The 20,173-nt window shown below is 40.8% G+C and overlaps 1 protein-coding gene across 1 annotated transcript in view; it reads right to left on the minus strand.

Moving 5' to 3' along the window:
- Window positions 1-20,173, minus strand: part of SGCD (sarcoglycan delta) — a 390,751-nt gene that overhangs the window by 356,648 nt on the left and 13,930 nt on the right. Inside the window, exon 2 of the mRNA XM_080804544.1 lies at window positions 13,777-13,965. Within this exon, the coding sequence (XP_080660670.1) occupies window positions 13,777-13,965 (189 nt within the window). The remainder of the gene's footprint in view (window positions 1-13,776; window positions 13,966-20,173) is intronic.

Below are 20,173 nucleotides of genomic sequence, written 5' to 3' on the forward strand. Positions count from 1 at the left end.
CTATTGGAATGGTCCAAGCATGGAGACTAAGGGCTCTGAGGAACAAAGACCATGATCTTTCGGCGAACAGGGTATCACAGGAGAGTGTGTGGCACAGTTCTCAGGAGTTCTGGGCTCCCACTAGCTTTGTGTTCCAGGTCTGTCACTTACTGCAACCATGGGAAAGTGACTTGACCTCTCTTTGAAGCCTCAACTTTCTCATCTGGTAAAAGGGGAAATTAAGTTCAGTACTATGCCTGGCACAAATAAGAACAATAATCTCAAAAATGCCATCCTACTCATGACAATCTTCCACTTGGCAACCTTGCAGTCAATGCACCTGTGAGTGGTCAAATACGGTTTTGTGCCAATGAAGAAAGCAAAGCCCTATTGTAGACAAGCTTCCTTTTTTTTTTTTTTTAATGCAGCAGTTATTTGTATTAAGTGAGGGGAATCACAGTCTGTACTTGCCCTCACAGGGGAGGTCCCTAATTCAGCCATGATGAAGCTAAACAGTCCTTAAATAAAGCAAGAAAAGCACGAGATTGCCAACATCTCTTTTTCCTTTGCCTTCCTTTGTTCACGTTCACCTTTGGCATCTGTGCAATCACCTCGTCTTGAAAGTCCCCTCTTTGATTATGTCAAATCCCCCCTTCGTAGATTCTTACCGCATCCATTCATCACAGTGGTATTTTTACATGTATCTGTTTGATCATGGGCTTACTACTTGCCTCCCCCACGAGACAGCCGGCTCCTTCCGGAAGGAACGGCACTTGCTTTTGTTCATTGCCATACCTCCAGCGCCTGATTCGGTGCTCAGTCAACAGGAAGAGATCATTAAACATGGGTTGAGTACATGACTGTTATTCATTCATTAGGCTATAACCAGACAGTAACTAGATAAACAACAGATTTGAAGAGCTGATGATTTCAAACAGGAGCTATTCACCTAATTGGGTCCAAGAAACTATTTTTTCAAAGAAAACCACAAAAGTCAGAAGCACAAGGCTCTCCACCAGTGAATAAACAAACACAAATTATCCCCGCTCTCATGAAATCCTCCTTGTCAAACTGCAGTGCAGGTTTCAATGGAGAAAATCTGAAATTCCTTATGTGAACTGTAAAGCACTCATTTCTGAGATAGCAACCAGCTATGTATGGCAGAAAGCCAGTTTAACCCACTGAACGACTAAGTGACCCAAATGATCACTTTCCTCTTTCCTTGGGTTTTAGGGACACACTTCCCCCCTTTTACCTTGGAATTAAGAGATTTGCCAGAGAGGGAAAACATGCTTACTTAACGTGGCTGATCACAGTCTCACGCATTAATGGCCCAAACTCCCTGATACTGACCAACCCAAATTTAATGGCCAGCTAAGGAACAAGAATGTGCTGAGTCTTTTTCCATATATCCCATAAACAACGGCTGCATAACTTGCCTCAATCCGGAAAAGGCAACTGTGGTTGAGTTCTACAGCTCATTGTTCATTCTTATGCATTCTCAAGTTGGGAGGTTGACTACAGCACTTACTAGACATGAGACCTTACACAGATCTCAGAGCCTGGGCAGCCCCTTCAGTCAAAAGGGTAAAATTAAATGATCCCTGCCATGTCTCTCCCTTTTTTAAAGAATCACATAACACAACAGGTGTGAACAGGCTTCCAAAGGTGTGAAGAACTTTTACAAGAGTAAGGATGCTACAAGGATAGAATGGAGATGGTTTCCTTTACTGTGTCCTTTGGAGTATAGCGGGCACCTAAAAATGCCTGTTGAAATAAAATGATGATTATGCCAACATGGTAAGGATAACAATTCCATGGATCTTACCACTGTTAGTTTGTTTGTTTGTTTGTTTGTTTGTTTTTACCACTGTTAGTTTTTTGAGAAGGCAATCACACACCAGAGGCCTTCACAATGTCTGGTCATAGCAAGTACTTGCTAAATGGCTATATAATGACTCACATATTTTACACTAAAAAGGGCTTACACCGCTCCCAAATTCTACTCACTTACTCCTTCTTTAACAGTAAACCCAAAGAAGCACCTGGGTGCTCAGTAGTTTAAGCATTTGACACTGGACTTTGGTTCAGGACCTGGGATCAAGCCCCACATTGGGCTCTCCCTCTGCCTCCTCCCCACCTCTCATGCATGCTTTCTCTATATATAAAATAAATAAATAAATAAATAAAAATAAATAATAAATAAAATAAATCTTTTTAAAAATGTAATATGGAGGGCACCTGGGTGCCTGGGTGGCTCAGTGGGTTAAGCCTCTGCCCTCAGCTCAGGTCATGATTTCAGGGTCTTGGGATCGAGCCCCAAATCGGGCTCTCTGCTCAATGGGGAGCCTGCTTCCCCCTCTCTCTCTGCTTGCCTCTCTGCCTACTTGTGATCTCTCTCTCTAAATAAATAAATAAATAAAATTTATTAAATAAATAAATAAATAAATAAAATCTTTTAAAAAATGCAATATGGAATGCCTGGGTGTCTCAGTCACTTAAGCATCTGCCTTCAGCTCATGTCATGTTCCTGGGATCCCGGGATTCAGCCCTGCATCAGGCTTCCTGCTCAGCAAAGAGTCACTCTACCCTGCTGCTCCCTATCCTTGTGCTCTCAGTCTGTCTCTTTCTCAAATAAACAGTAAATTTTAAAAAATAAAATTTTAAAAATTTAAAAAGCAATAAACAGAGTAGCTACTATTAGAAAAGTAAGTTTTAAGAGATACTAAAGACTCCTCCATTTAATTAATTTGGCTGATAATTAAAACCTGGTCAAAAAGCATAATTTTCTTTACATAAGCATTCCAGCTAGAAGGTTTCTCTGTGAAAGAGAAGGGCTATGTTCCTACCAAGGAATTCATTTCTAGTCTTTAACTCCTAATTTATCAAAGCAACAGTGGTTAGATTATTTACATATGGCTTAGTGAAGGCAAAAAAGTAACTCAAAAAGCAAACAAACCAGGATTCTTAGAACACAAGAACCAGTTATGCAGTTAGTCTGACGCCTTAAAATACTCATGGGGATAAAATTGCTTGAGTGGTCAATGGCTGATCCAGTAGTGAAGTAGTTTTTGGTCTGTTTGTTTTTTGAGAGCGAGAGGGAGAAAGCAAGGGGGGGGGGGGTTTGTGGTCAGCGGGGGAGAGAGAGAATCTTAAGCAGACTCCATGCTCAGCCTGGAGCCTAATATGGGGTTCGATCTCACGAGCCCAAAATCATGACCTGAGCCAAAATCAAGAGTTGGCCATTTAGCAGACTGAGCCACCCAGCCTCCCCTACTAAAACAGTTTCAAAGTGCCCATTCCTCCTTACTCTTAGCTACACACTAACCATCATGGCCATTGGACACGATGCAATTAAATATATTACTAGCTAACGACATGTGTATTTTTTTTTTTTTTGACAGTAAACATCTCTAAAGAAAGCTGAAAGCCAAATTTTGAAGTTAGACACACCAGGATCTGTATACTGGCCCTGCCACTTAGCAGCTGGGGGAGTCAGGCAGGTTAAGCAAGCAGTCTGTGCTTCACCCCCCCAGCACCTCCTCAAAGGGGAGGACACACCTCCTTTCCTCGTGAGAAACTAAAGAGCTAACACAGCAGGCACTTCCCACTGTGCTCCATACAGGGTGCAGGGTTCGCATGGCTCTTAGCAGGTGGTGTTGATAGGGCTGCGGCAAACTACTTCCCAAAGAGGGTCCCAACGCCATCTCTGGTCTGGTTTCCTGTGACTGTCATTGCAAATTACCATAAAACGGATGGGTTAAAAAAATTATTCTCTCACAGTTCTGGAAGCTCGAAGTCTGAAATCAGGGTGTCAGGAGGGATGCCCTTCCTTCCGGATGCTCTAGAGGAGAGTACTTTCTTTGATTTTTTCATCTTCCAGAATCTACCTGACATCCCCTGTGCTGGCAGCAGCTGTCTCTCTGCCTCTGCAGCCGCACTGCCGGACTGCCTGCTGTCTTCTCTCCATCAACTCTTACTCCGCCTGACTCTTATTCCGACAATGATCACTGGATTTAGGGCCTGACTAGGTAATCCAAGATGATCTTCTCATATTCGAGATCCTTATTTTAGATAAGGCCACATACGGTGACATTCACTGGTTCCAGGGATTAAGCCAAGGACATATGTTTTGGGGAGCCACCATTCAACCCATTACAATCTCCCATCCTACATGCTTTTCTAGAACCTTCAAGTCCCTCATGTAGAGGTAGAGTCCATGTGCCCTTTTCTTGATCTAGAAGGATTTTGTGTCTGCCTTCACCAACAGACTAAATAAAAAGTGATGTTGCCTGACTCCTGAGTCTAGGTTGGAGCACAATTATGCACTCCCACCATGTGTAAGGGAAACACACATTCCGGAACCTAGCTGCCATGTGGAAAAGAAGCCCAATTAGCTGAGATGGTGGGCCACATGCCTGGCTTGCTGAGGTCCCATTTCCAAGATGTGCCCATATATGTAAGTAAATGTGCATCTAGATGATTCCAGCCTTACCTGTTGAGCCAACCCCAGTCCAAGTCTTCCCAACTTGGGGGCTCAACATCAGGGAGCAGAGAGAACCCATTCCCACTGAGTCTCACCCAAACTAGAGATTCCTGAACAAAATTAATTACTGCTGTTACATCAAGCTGTTAGGTTTTGGGGGTACTTTGTTGGGTAATAATAGATAATGAGACCAATTACTCATTAAATAATTGAACAGATTAAGATTTTAACATTTTTAAATGGCACATGAGATATATTTCCTGGCACATAGCATCATTGATTTTTATCTAAATACAGTGTGAACACACACACACACACACACACTTCAAGAGGAAAAAAATGATTCAATCTCTCTCATCCTGAGTCAAGGAGTATGGGAGGATACAGTAATTAGAGAAACTATTTAAGCTCTGGAGGGACGACCTTGTATTTCATCTGGTCCAAACTGCATATTTTTTACAGATTGAGAAGATAAGGCTCAGAAATGGTCCCTGACCCTCCCCCATTAATAGAGCTGTGTGTCCAAAAAAGGACCACCTTGCTTCTTATAGGCAAGATGAAAAACTTGTCACTGTCACACTACCTTTCCAGTGAGGAGTACTGAAAGGAAGAGGGGACAGAGAACACATGTGTGGAAAAGGAACAAGCCATTATAACCAGTTATTTGGGGCCACCTGCTCATGAGATTATGAGAAACTTTCTTCTCATCCTCCTAATAAATGGAGTTTTGTTTGCTTTTTGTTTTTCTACCTTAATCCCATGGCCCCAGGTCCTAAAAATTGTCTAGGACAATTTTTGTCCTAGAAAGAAAACACAAAAATGACTGTATGGAGAGAAGTGAAAAACTTTTTTGTTCAAAGGTCTGCGTGTACACACCAAGACCCAACCAAAAGGTAGGTTAGCAGGTTCTGGTCATGTTTATAACAGAGAACTCCCTGCTGTGATGGAGATGTTGTCTATGTGGTCTCCCGAGGAGAGGAGCTGTTGACTATCTGTGAGGTAGCTCGTGTGACTGAGGAACTGAATTTTTAATATTATTTCACTTTAATTTCATACTAGTGCACTTCTAGATAATGTATTTACAAAGCCACTCTAAACTTAGAAACCCTAACTAATGATGCTCAGGCAACTCAAATGACCTGAAACCTCCTCATATTTACTGTGGGTTTTTTTTCCCCCTATGGTCGGAACAACCCCTGCCTGCTGTGGAAGGGTGGATCCGCAAGCTCTCTGTGGTAACATGCCCCCTTGGGATTCAGAACTTCTCTCCTACAATGGCTTCATGCCTCAGTGCGAGCGAACAGAGCTCCAAGATCTGGTCAGAACTTCTGATTTTGAGAGTCATTCAGAGTTCTGAGTAACAGACCTGAAGAACAGCCTTATGACCTATAAGATCTCAAATTCCACCTATGAGCAGCTATGTGTGATGTACGAAGAGAAAGATGTTTCCCGAGACCTTGCTGACAGTCCTTATTGTTCTCAGTTCTACAATCATTGAAAAGGAATTTTGAGTACATGAAAACAATAACAAGTGGCAAAAATCACAGATATTATCCATATAATAGGCTAACACCGCACAAGTCATTTGTTAATAATTAGAGCTTAAGTTTCTCAGTCTGACCTCTCAAGGGTGTGTCTATGATTTGTGTTCGATTTGACTTTCTTGGTGTCAGCTTCCACACTTCTCCTTCCCCACTGAGTTCTCAATATCAGAACCCTAGTGTCTGGGGCTTCCCAACCAAGCTGAACACACTACAACCAGGCTACAAACACGGTGCTTTCTCTACTTTAAACATGACTCAAAAAGGCCTCACCCATCCTTTAAGACTCAAGAAATCTGCCAGTGCCTTTTAGCTTTAGCGGATTCCTTCTTTGATGCTCCCTTAAAATATATGTCATTTTGGGAGTGGATTAATCCATTCCCAAAATGGATTAATCCATTTTGGGAATGGATTAATATCACACACATGCTTTTTCTTTTCTTTTTACTTTCTAGTAAATTATGATCTATTAAAATAAAGGATTTTCCTATTATAATCTTCACTGTCCAAACAGCATGGTGTCCTGCACAAATAGTGTGCTTAAGAAATATGGACTGAATTGAAGCAAATATGGCCGATAAATTGTATACATTTGTAACAAGCTTGGTTCACAGCATTTTGCAGAGGTTACAATGATTAAAATCATCCTTGAAGATTCTCATTCTTATAAAGGTACAAAACCCAGTAGGCTTCTAAGCAAACAGGACCTTGCAGAGCCATATCCCAGGGCTGATCATGGAACAGAATGAACTTTTGTCTTTTGTTTTTTTCTGCATTACAACTTTCATGTAGTCTTAAAAAAAAATAACATCTTGACAGTTTTTCAGGTTGAAGAATTTGAGCTAATGGATAGAAAGTGACAAGAGTCAAAGCACTGAGGGTCACAAGCGTGATGTTCTCAGTCGAGGAGCTGAAGTGAATGCTTCTCACACACACAATATATTAACAGTGTTAAATGAAAAGTCTAACTAAAGCCAATAATATCATTTCCTTTCATTTGCTGAGCAAATCTGTATATTAACTAGGATGACACCTCCTACTTCAATTCTGTTTGACACTCCATTATTGCCCTTCTCTTCTCATGTAATTAAAATGTAGCAGGTAGTTGATACACAGAAGGGAGTGTCTGTATTAAAAATACCTTTTCATAATCAAATTCCAGTACTCATCTCATTTATGATCTGTCTACCTTAATAAATGAACTAATAGTTCATTTTAAGGGCTATATAAAGCTCTATTAACCCATCTTTACACGTTTTAATTTAAAGTGACGGGCTATTCATGATTTTTCTTTCCCATTCATTTATTCAATAAACATTCTAAATACTACGTGCTAGGCAAGGTGTTTAAACTTGTGGATTCAAATATGAAATGGTTCAAGGTCCCTGTCTCTGGAGCTTGCAGCCTAGCAAGGAAGAGGGCCAGGAAAATAAATGCATGCAATATTGAATGTCCTCGCCAACCCCCCACCCCACCCCTGCCTGACAGCAGGTACGGCAGAACAGAGAAGAGGGAGTCCATCAGGTTAATCTGGAAAGGCTTCAAGAATAAATGAGAAGAAAGGGAAAAAGCTTTAAAAAGATAGTGTTTATAGAAGATCAAATGTAGATACGATTTTCAAGTGTATTTCTGACCTAATGGGAGGGAAGACCTGGCCAGGCTGCTCAAGGAGCCGGATCCTGAGGACCGTGGCTTTGTCCTGCAGCCGAGAGCTGGTGGGGCGTCTTCCTCAGCCTCTAGGCATGCAAACAGGTTACTGCATGATGTGCAACATCCAGGCCAATGCAGTTCCTTCTCTGGGATGTCACTTGGGGAACAAGAGATGGGGGCAGGTAGAGGGGGAGCTAGAGAGGAAGATCACTATACACGGAAGGTCAAGGACAGATAAATACATGGCAAAGTAGCAGAAAAGTGACGAAGTGCAGAAAAAGTGGAGAAGAAGCAGAAAACCTGAATTAATACAGGGAGTTAGTGGAAGGAACAACAAAAGCAGAAGGAATCCGGCCTGCAAACAGAAGCAAATGTCTCAGGGCATGATGCCATGCAGTCCGGGTCAACCAGAGGGTGGACATCCCCACAGCAGACTCGGTTCCTGCCAGTGCCCTCGGTCCCTCCGCTGTGACGGGCTCCCACGTGCCGGTGAGACTCCTCTCCCCTTCCCAGGGCACGTGTATCCTCACTCCCCTCCACTTGAGTCAGTTTGACTGGGTCGAAGCTCCTTGAGCCTTCTTCAAACAGATGAATGTCAGTGTTCTGAGTTATGGAACACACTGTCCGTTCTCTCTGGCTTTTACTGTTTTACAATGTGTCCAATTTACAAGTATTAGAATGCCTTCCTCTGACCCTCAGTGGATCTTTATCTTACTTTAGGGTAAATAAATCATGTTTTAGACATTGCACTGAACAAATTCAATTTGTCTTCATGAAAAATAGCACTTGGAAAATGGGCAGCATAGTGTACTGATTAAAAGCATGGGCTCTAGAGCCAGACTCCCTGTGACCCAATCCCAGCTTCATCACTCACTGACGGCATGACCTTGGGCAAGTTACCATACTTCTTGGAGCTTCTACTTCCCTACCTGTAAAATAAGGGCAATGGTGGTGCCTACCTCACAGGGCTTTTATGAGGACTATAGAGGAAAATCATTAAGGTTTTTATTAAACAAACAGAAATTCATTTCTTGTGTAACCACAGAGAAAATGGTTTGACTTTTATAATTTTAATGAATGGAAAGAGGAACCAAAGTTATTTATTAAGTGAGGTATATTGAACACTATAATTTATGGAAGACTTATCATGTGACCTGCATTGACTGGGTACTGGGCATTCAGTATCTTATGAATGTGATCTTCACAAAGGCAATTTTTAATTGGCAAGCACATATTGGAAGCCTACTGTATACTGGCACTGGGTTAGGGACACAAAGATAAATAGAGCATGAGCCCTGCTCCTGAGAAGTTCCTGGCATGGTTATGGTGACACAGCTGGGTCAGGCAACCTCCCTACCCACTTTGAGTCCATCGTCTGCAAAATGAGGGTGTCTGATGAGGGGGACTCCTAAGCTTCTCTCTTGGATAACAGTGAATGACTTCACACTCCACTGTGCTAAGAGATCATGACATCTACTGATAATTCCCAAGCTTTTTAAATCTTATCACTCAATAACCACTTGTGCTAAATGATATTGTAGATGATCAAAATGGAGTTATGTGGGGAGGACTTTGAGGCCACATTATTTGGACTGGGTTGCTAGAATGTGTTGGCAGCAGCAGCCGCCTTCTATGGAGTGAGATCACACATGGTCAAGGCAAAGCCCCAAATATAAAATCATAGTGTGCCAACAGGAAGCTACCTTACAGTCTTAAGGACACCTAGTTTAATGTTCATTTCTATCCTGAGTCTCAGAGAAAAAAGGTGATGTAGTTCATGGCCAGGTAGGCATCCCGTCCCTTGACATTAATGCTAGGATTTTTTTTTCTTTTTTCTTTTTCTTTCTTTTTTAAGTAAGCTCTACGCTGAACATGGGGCTTGAACTCACAACCTTGAGATCAAGAGTCACACACTCCACCAACGAAGCCAGCCAGCACTCCCTGCCTTCCCATGCTAGGACTTTTTGTGCAGCCCCACAATATATCACAATGGCTAAGAGACCAGGTTCCAGAGCCAGACTGCTTGGATTCAAACCTTTACTCTGCCACCCTAAAGCTATGTGATCACAAAACAAGTTATTGAGCTTCTCCCCATCCTTGTCCAGTTGGTACCATAATATTACCTACTTGCATAAGGATTCAGTAATAATATAAATGGCAGCAGCCTAGTGCCTGGCACAAAACAAGCTTTCGAAAAGTTACAATGGCGATGATGATAGCAAACACTAACATAACTTACCTATTACTAGGTGCCGAGCTCCATTCTGAATAGTTTATACTCATCCCCTCATGTATTCTTCAAAACAACCCTATGATAGGCAGGCTCTGCTATTATTCCCAGGGAACCACAGCACAGAGGGGCTGAGGGACTTGACAAAATAAGCAGCAGAAGCCAGATCTATGTCTAAAGCATCCATCTCCAGATTCTGGTTAAGGGTAACCACCACGCTACGGTTGGTGTTGGGTCTCTCATGACTTCCTGTTGCCAACATCAAGTCTTCCTGTGGGTCAGAGGCTGCCAGAAATGCTCAACACACATTAACTCACTGAGTCTCCATGTCTCCCCATGACATATAAATTATTACGACGTTTATGTTCAATGTTTACAGGAACACAACAAAGGGATAAGACAGAAGGCTGAGACCATGGAGGGAGACGGTCAACAAGTACAGTGCAAAGAGAAATGACATGAGGACTGAACATTCATAACTATGGGGAAACTACTCTATGAAGAAAAAGTCAATGGCTATTTCAGACAGAAGGGACATGTGTGATCAGATGAGAGATGGTGGGCCACAAGGACAGTGAGACTTGTGGCAGCTGTACGGCTTTATTGAAGAGCTGGATAATTGTAGCAATTAGGGGGAGGAGTACAGTGTGGTGGAGAGGGTTGGGTTTTGAAACAAACACTACCTCTTTTATTTACTTTAGAAGTCAAACACTACCTATTTTATTTATTTTGTTTATTTATTTTGTTTACCTCTTTTATCTTTTACCTGTGTGTCCTTCAGCACATCGCTTAACTTCTCTGAACATTGTTTTTTATTAAAATGGAGACAATACCTAATTTATAAAGTTGTGAAAATTAAATGAGAGATATTTTAAGGGTCAAGCACTGTGACTAATAGAATAAACTAACAGACAAAACTCAGTAAATAGTAGTCCCCTCATACAGCACAGTGTGTGATTAACCAGGATAGTTTGAATTAAAAGGGTTCACAGTACAGGAAAACCACACACTCCTCCATGTATGGGAAAATTGAGAACTGAAGTGTCATCTTGCTCTCCCTGCCTTGTAACAAACACCAGAATATTCTGTGAGGAGCACAGGAGAGCAAAATCATTTGTCTTCTGATTTACCTCTGGGACCAAGAAAACTGGGTTGGGATATTCTTCCAGATTGCTCTAATGGAAAGGCTCTTCCAGCATATATCCTTGGGGATGGCGCAGAACACAAGCCTGACCACAATGTAAAATTCTGGATATCCGATCTTGGATAAGTTGCCAAGTCCTCCTCCCAAGTACTTTCATATGACATCATTCTCTTGGTTCATCATTACTCAGAGGGCTTGATTATACTTTGAACTTTCCCAAATTGCAAATTATTAAATATTCCAGAGGTTAAAAAAAATCTCTTTTCTGTTGACAATATTTTAAAATTCCCGCATAAAATGCTTAACTGTGATCCCATTGATTTCCTTGCTGTTTCACCCAACATACTCCAATATAAAATTGGTTAATACTTCATTCTTTCTCAAGAGCTTCACTGTCAGTAAATTACTATTTGTGGAATAGAATTATAATTCTAAAAGAATATGTTTTATACTGTGATTGATGGAAAAATATGCTTTTAACTTGCAGGGAAAGATCAATTTTCTGACACTTCAGCTCTATTTGCTCAAATGCATTACGATTATAAAGCACCAATTATGGCTAATAATGGCATTATTCTCACCTCAGTAAGTACTTGGTTTGGTACTGCTTTAAGAACTCCCAACTTTGGCAATCAATTCAGTTAACTACAGGAAATAGCCTATTTCAAATAGATTATTACCTTACTGTCATATTGCTCCCCAAGCTCACATACAATCAGAGTGAATTGTCACTCAGTATACATTTACATATACCTCTCACTATTAAGCTTGCCAGATAAAACACTCTCTAGAAGCCATAGTTGTACGGTATCACAGTTTTCAAGATTAGAGCTCATAATCCCCACCATGCTCACCCCCAAATCTTTCAGGTTCTAGAAGTTAACTTCACATCAGACTAGGTTAAAAAAAAAAAAAAAAGTCAGAGAACTAGCCCAAATAGCACAGAGAAAAGCTATAGGGGGGACATGAGTTCCAGCTAAGTTCCGATGGGAAAGTAATAAATTCTACCTTGCTTTTTGGACTCTACCACCCAATTCTCTCACCAGCCAGAATCTGGTAATGCTCCAGAATTTCTTCCAATCCTTCATCTCCTACAACCTAGTTGAGGAATACCAACACCATCTTTTAAATGTCTTTTACGTTTTTATTCTCCATTCTACTGCCCTAGCTTCAATTTTCTCTTAATTAATACTGTAGAACAAAAGCTTTCCACTTATAAGTTCATGACACATAAAATAAGAACATCACAGGTGCTTGGGTGGCTCAACTGGTTAAGCGGTCAGCTCTTGATTTCGGCTACAGGTCATGGTCTCTGGAGTCCTGGGATCAAGTCCAGTGTAGGGCTCTGTGCTCAGCAGGGAGTCTCCCTGAGGCTTCTCTCTCTCCTGCTCCCTCGGGCCCTCCCCCTACTCATGCACACTCCCTCTAAAATAAACAAATCTTTAAAAAATAATAAATAGATAAAAATATCCCAGAACATGCACATCAACAGAGGGCAATTATGGTCCCTTGGATTTAGTACCAGATGGACTCCAGACACGTCTTAAAGCCATAGGTCTTCTCAAAGTTTGTCTGCGAAACAGAGGTAAAAATTATTCTCCAGGGTGAGGAGAAAATAAGAAATAGATAAACGGGGCTACAGGAGGATCAAAGGTTTTACCAGGCAGCTACGGAACATCACGAAGATGGAGGAAAGAGCCAAAGCAGAAGACATCGCCCCCGCGAAGGCAGGGAAGTACGACCACGCAGATTGGCTTAAGGATAAAGATGAACTTTACAATCCAGAAAAGGCAAAATCCACTATCCTATTGGGGATTTTCACATGAAAAACCTTCCTGTTAATTGCATTATGGTCAGATTTCTTTATCAAATGGGATATTTTTATTGGCAACCTAATTGTTTCCTTCTGACATCACAAGAAATGAAAGCCATCTCAGGGCAGCAAGTTACTACCCACTATGCGTTCACTCAAAGTGAAAGTACTTAGACTGCCAGAATCTCCAGGCAATCCAGGGATGGGGGGTGGGAACCTCAGAATAACTCCAGAAATCATATTCCCAGAATTTTCTTTTCATTTGAACTTTAACAAGTAAATGTTCAATATGCATAGTGCCCCTAACCACCAATAACAAGAATTTCTTCAAAGAAGCATAAACACAAATTCTTAAAAAAAATTTTTTTAAAAAGTGAAGCATAGCTACCCTCCCCTCATTTCCATCCTACTCAGGCAGTGGCAAAGAAAACTGGCCTTTTAAAACCCAAGGAGAATCTCAATTAACCACAGCAGTGAGCTACCGGGTATGTACAGGGAGTTACGACTCTTAGATAACCCACAAAGCCTTATTCTGCTCAGATATTGCTACCCTCTACCTCAAAAACCCTTTTATACTCCCTCCCAAAATTTGGGAAAACTTAGTACTTTGAATTTGGCCCATATTTCTTCCTGCATGATTTATTCAAAAGGCTTGGAAACTACAGGATACAGAATCACAGTTATCAAAATGGAGGGAAAGCATCCAAGAGATGTAAAGGAGGGAAATGCCTCTAACTTGGATTCCCAGTCACTGAGGGAAAGAGATTAGAAAGAGGCAGACCCCCACATGTAATCTGAACAGAAATATTTTTTAACCAAATGCCAGGCTTGCAAGATATTTGAATCCTACTACCACCACTTTTCCACATTCCTTCTTGCTCCACACTTTCCCTTCCCCTGAGAAGGGCTAAAGAAACGTGTGTTTTTACTTACAATTGTGAAGTTCATGACTTTGAGAATCCAGATGGTCATGGCCAAGTTCACCAGTATTAAAATCATCAGGAGCAGGACGAAGAAGTACAGGCATCTTTTCCGCCAGCCATAAATGCCCACCTTGTATACCTGTGGCCCCTCGGAGCTGGGCATGGTGCTCCGGTGGTGTGTGTACTGTTCCTGAGGCATCTGAAATAAACGAGGCGAGAGAGAGGCACTCACATTAAACTGCTGAGAGGGGAAGAAAAAAAAAAAAAGAAAAGAAAAAAAAATCAGCTGATGAAGAGATATGGCGGGCTGCTGTCTGTACGTTTCCACCCTCCTGACAACTCCAAAAATCCGTCTCCTCTGGACAAAAGTGGCTCCTGTGGATGCTGTGTAAGTCTTTCACTTTATGCAGCCACCTCTCGTGATGTGTACTGAGACATCCACGGGCACACACACCATGGGAGGAACAGGACCCCTAGGAAGCCATTTTCCAAACAACTCCTAGAATTCCAACCTCCTTGTGAGGGAGACACTCAACCACCTACCCAAATCCGGAGGGTAAAATTGGGAATTTGTCTGAGAAAATAAATGAGCTCCAGGAGTTCATCGTGCTGGTATGATAAGTACTCTTCAGGCATTTATTTGGGGGGTAAAATGATCTTAAATGCAATCATTCTGTACTGCCGGAAAGGCAGGGGAAAACATAACAATTTTCATCTTCCCCCTACTCTAGAATTCAAAGGGATGTTGATGGGCACAGAGTAAGCCTCACTGGACTCAGGAGTCTTCAAGTGATAGCCTGTGCTTAAATGCCTCCCTTGACAGAAACCTCAGTACGTGCTGACTTTGATATGAGGGGAGTTGTGGTCAATCAAATGACTTATTATTTTCAATCAGCTCATTTAATTAATAAACATAAAGGAGGCTCAAAGTCAAGGAAGATGTGGATATGCCTTCCAGGAGCTTGCAGGCTAATGGGAGGAATGAACTCGTTAAGCAATGATTATAGTACAGGGAGATAAGTTAGAAAAATATTTGTCAATATTAAGTAATAGACTAATCCCCCTTAAAGTAAGGAAGCTTCCCCTAATCCCTGCTGTTGACAAAATGATCTTTATACTAGCACTACTAATTAGGTGTCAACACAAATCAAAGTAAATTTATCACTTCCATAAAACTCTAAAAGCGAAACAAGTTTTAAAATTAAATACAAACAAAGCTACTAATGTGTACCATTCAAAATGGACAGTAACAGAGTCCCACAAAGGATGATGATTTCCTGAAATTAAGTGGCATCATGTGGTACCCAGGGCTTTAGCACAGCATCCTCAGAGTAGATCATCCCTACTCTGCCATGAGCCACGTGACAACACAGTCCCGACTGCTTTTTTTCCATGCAAATATCTGCACAACCTTTATTCAGAGATCTTTACTTCATTTGGCTCTCTTGTAAACATACTGCATTCCCTAAGAATGAAGCTTCCTTCTATTTATTTTCATCTTAGTCAACAGCAATTAAATTTGTGGGCCGCCTGGGTGGCTCAGTCATTTAAGCAACTGACTCTTGGTTTTGGCTCAGGTCCTGATCTCAGTGTCCTGAGACTGAGCCCTGCATGGGGCTCTGGGCTCAGCACAGCGTCTGCTTGAGATTCTCTCTCCCTCTCTCTCCCTCCCACTCACTTTTCCTCTTAAATAAACAAAAATCTTAAAAAATATATATCAATTAAGGGTGCCTGGGTGGCTCAGTGGGTTAAAGCCTCTGCCTTTGGCTCAGGTCATGATCCCAGAGTCCTGGGATTGAGCCCCACATCGGGCTCTCTGCTCGGCAGGGAGCCTGCTTCCTCCTCTCTCTCTGCCTGCATCTCTGCCTACTTGTGATCTCTGTCTGTCAAGTAAATAAATAAAATCTTTTAAAAAAATATATCAAATAAGTGTGTCCTATGTGGTACCAAAGTGACCATGGTGACAAACTTAATATGGGTTCCTAACATCACATCCTTGGTTACTAGGTCATCTTTCAGATGGGTTGGAATGTGATTACTTTATAGTTTTTAGATAATCATTAAAATGTACACATAAAATCTAAAATCCCCTTAAGAACCCAAGGCCTTTGGATATCCATGGAATTCCACTGAAAAAACCCAGTACATTTTTATTTATGGTCAATGGAAATTCTCAATGAAGTCCTGTATGACATCTGTCTTATTCTAGACACTACTCTAGTGCCAAAATCAGGTCCTACATGAATATTTATTTAAATATATGTGTATAGCATGAATGAGTGAAAAAACAAATGCATAAATGAGGAGCGAATGAATGATGTCCTGTCTACTGTAAGAGCTTCTGCTGTCTGGGGGTATATAGAAGTTTAAGCCAAACACCATGGGAGAATTCATTTTCAGTATCCCTGCACATTTTCACTCTAGGCTCCCAAAGCACTGGGTTCCCAAGCAAGCAGTAAACTTCCTGTTACAGGAGAACCTCCATTTCACAACTCAGCTCCTCAGAATTTTGTAGTTTGGGGCTCTGTTGTAACAACATGGCAACACAATAAAGTCATCGCTCTTTTTTTTTTTTTAAACACATCAAGATCAATTAGAAGGGGTAAGAAAGTCTCCTAAATTTGAAGGAAATTAGGCCTTTCTTTTCCATTAAAACATATTCTGTAAGTTAAGGAAATGGGCAAAGAATCTTAAAATCTTATCTGCAAGGTCTTTTATTTCCAACCAACTAATTTTATGAATGTGCTGATTTAAGACTAGAGCTGACCCACTTGCACGTGGAAATGGGGTTTGTGGTAGGGAAAGGGCAAGAATAACAGTATTGGACTCTTACAGGAATGACAACCAGTGAGAAATTCTTCACAAAACGGGGTAGAGAAGCTAGAGGTATTGGCATCACTCCAGCTGCTTTTTCTTTGACATTTGCCCCAACCAGTGCAGGAATTACATAATTTAGCTATAAAGTGGAAATGACATGTTCAGTAAATATTTACAAGAGACTGGGAATACGGGTATCACATCTGATTTTTTTCTTGCAAAAATCAGATATTAGATATTGACAGAATGCAATTACCTCTGTTAGGGTTTCTCAATGCTGGATGTACATCAGAGACAGCCATGGAGACTTTAAAAACCTACATGCTCAGGTCATTTCAATAATAGTCCCATAGGTAGGACCCAAGCACCAGCATTTTTAAAGGGCCCCGTGCAATCTTAAAGTATAGGCAAGGTCACATACCACTGGTCTAGAACAATGTCTTTCAACCCTGACTATGCATCAGGCTCCAAGATAAACTGGCAAACACAAATTCAAATTCTGAGCTCTACAATGGAATTAGAATTGTCAAAAGAAAATTTTCTTCAGGTTAAGCCAAGCATTTGGGACTATTACTTCTTTAAAAAAAAAAAAAAAGCCTTTGATCTGTTTTTTAATAGTATGACCATTTCAAGACAAAAAGCTTGAAACAAATTCTAGAATATAATAAAGCAAAAAAAAAAAAAAAAAAAAAAAAAAAGCAGAGCTTTCTGAGGGGTTAGAAGAGAACTTGGGACTCCTAGGAACCACAGATTTTGCCTACCATGTTTACTGACTAGCTGAGGTGCTTGAGCCAGGAAGGGGAAGTAGTTCTCTTTCACATCAGGCAACAAATTAAAAGCTGAAATGGAATTAGAACTCAGATCCCTTGTGCATGTGTAGTAGCTGTTCTGCCTGTCACAAGGGCTCTAGAGTCTCCACCATACCAACTGTCTACTTTAATGAGCCACATAAAACAAAAATGCACCAGTGTGCCACTCAGAAGGGAAGGGACAAAAGAAAGAACAGGGAAGGGAGAGAGCAATTTTTGTACAAATGGTACCAAGAGGAAGCTATGCCAACCAAACGTAAGGAAATGGAGAGGTCTGTTAATTATGCTGCATAGAAAAGGAAAATTTAGATATGCTGAGTACATTAATTTTTCAAGGCAAAACTGAAACATGTTGAGATGATAAAAACATAAGAAGAAAGATAATCTCCACTCTGTGTTTCTTTTTGATCCTCCCCAGTAGAAAACCCTCCAGGGAATGAAGCTGAAGTTTAAGGTCCTCTCACGGCCAGGCCCCTTTCATGACTCTGGGAGGCGCCCTAGTAATGCATTAACAGTATCATCCATTTTTATTAATTGCAACTAGTTAAGACCTTGTACCTTTCAAACTCCCTTTTTGTTGGGTGTCTTTGGAGGATTTCCATTAATTTAGGAGCTCCAGCTAAGGCAAACTGGGGATTCCTATGGTTTGGGTACAGTAGTAAATATTTGTATCATTTTCAGAAACTTCCTTGTAGAGGTACCTTATATCTAGCCCTCCTAGTGTAGGAATGTCTTCCAGAAATTCTTCCTCCATCTTTGGTGTCAACTCACCAAGCTGACTGTTGTGAAGGTACAGGACCAAAGTGCACAATATGATGTAAATGTGTCCTATAATGGCCAGCACCAGAAATACGTGGGTAGTGCAAAAGCCAGAAGCTAGGTGGATTTTTTTTTCAATCATCGGATATGTAAAATTTTAAGTAGGATTCAATTCTGACACCTAGTCAAAACAAATTCTCTCCTGACAAGAATATATCCAATTCAGCATATAACATGATAAATGCTCCACCCCATTTTTTAAATGGGAATCACGGAAAATAGAGTCGGAATTTTTATGTGTACAGGTTATGCACACTGTGTTTATATTCTGTATGTAAAGTTGCATGTTTTATACATCACAACCAGCAACTAAAAAAAAAAACAACAAAAACAAAACCTCAGTTCTGTTGAAATTGCCGTAAGAGACAATGATCTATTGTCTGTACAAGAAAGTGATAGTGCCAAACAGCTGTCATATGAAGAAGTGATCAAAGGCTATGCAACCAAAAAAGTGTAGAAAAAGTATGTCAATTATTCACAATATTATTTTTCTAGATTGCATGATAAGCCTTTTAAAAATCAATAATTTAATTTCCTTTCTCATTCTAAGTATATTCACGTTTTTAATTTGTTTGTATTGCTAATTTTTTAGGTTTTTTTCTTCCTCCCTTAAAACAGCCCAACAAACTAGGCTTCGGGCATCACAAAACCTGGATCCTCCTCCATTCCTGCCCACAAAGGACCCCTGGCATATGGCAAGACCTCAGCGTGACACCACCATGAGATACCTGCCCTCCCCAGCTGAGCACAGTGGGTGGTACTATTATCTGTCTTTCACTGGGAGTGATTTTCATACTTTTGAGTAGGTAAGAACACCTTGCAGAAATTGATTAAATGCACATTCCTTGGCCCCATACCAAGAAATTCTAATTCAGTAAGTTTATGCATCCCAGGAACCTGTGTTTTTAACATGCACTAAAATTGATTCTGAGACTTGTGGCCCAGAGACCATGCTTTGAGAGCATGAATTTAGATCCAACATAGAGATCCATTGCTGGCCCAGTCTTTGCCTCTACTTGCATTGTTTCTCATGAGATCACCCATTTTCCTCCCATGTCTATACACACACACATATATATTGTACATACACACACACACACACACACACACACACACATTTTTTTAACTCTGCCGTTCTTCACTTTTCACTATGCTCCTACCCTGGAATTTTCATTTCTACTGTCCTCTTTCAGCATTATATTGAATATTACGCCTTTTGCAAACTTTGGTGTCTTAGTTTTTAAACGTGCAGAGATATTCTCTGTCATGAAAAAGAAATCTCAACTTACCTTCTGAGGTTGGGGTGCACTAGGCATGTGAATTTTACAAAGGAGTTCCTCCCTCTGCAACTTTACACTCTCATCTTGGGAATCCTAAGACTAGTACTTTCCATCAGTCTTTGGAACTTCTTTACTGTTCTACAACATGTTTTACAATGATATAGGTCATCCCTCTGAAAATATCCTAAATGCTTTTAAGTATTTAAAAGTTCTTTGAACCAGGGCGCCAAAGGCTCAGCTGTTAAGCTTCTGCCTTCAGCTCAGCTCATGATTCCAGGGTCCTGGGACTGATTGAGTCCAGCACTTTCCATGTTCAGCAGGGAGCCTGCCTCTCCCTCTGCCTGCTGCTTCCCCTACTTGTGCTGGCTTGCTGTCTCTCTCTCACACACAAATAAATAAAATCTCAAAAATAAATAAATAAATAAATATTCTTTGAACTACAGTAGCACCTACACAAGGGTGCGTTTATGTGTGTAATTACATGAAATTATATGTGCGCATGTATATACATGCATAGTTATTTGATGAATGAGTAAAAATCAAGCCAAGACTCCTCCAAGAACAAAAAGCTGTAAGGTCACAAGTAAAAGAATAAAAATTTACACAAGTTGACTCCCTTTCCAAATGCACATATGATTATACTGATGTAAAGTAGGCTTAAATCCAAAGCATGAGTCCATTC

Source organism: Martes martes (genome assembly GCF_963455335.1).
Source record: "Martes martes genome assembly, chromosome: 5".
NCBI lineage: Eukaryota > Metazoa > Chordata > Mammalia > Carnivora > Mustelidae > Martes > Martes martes.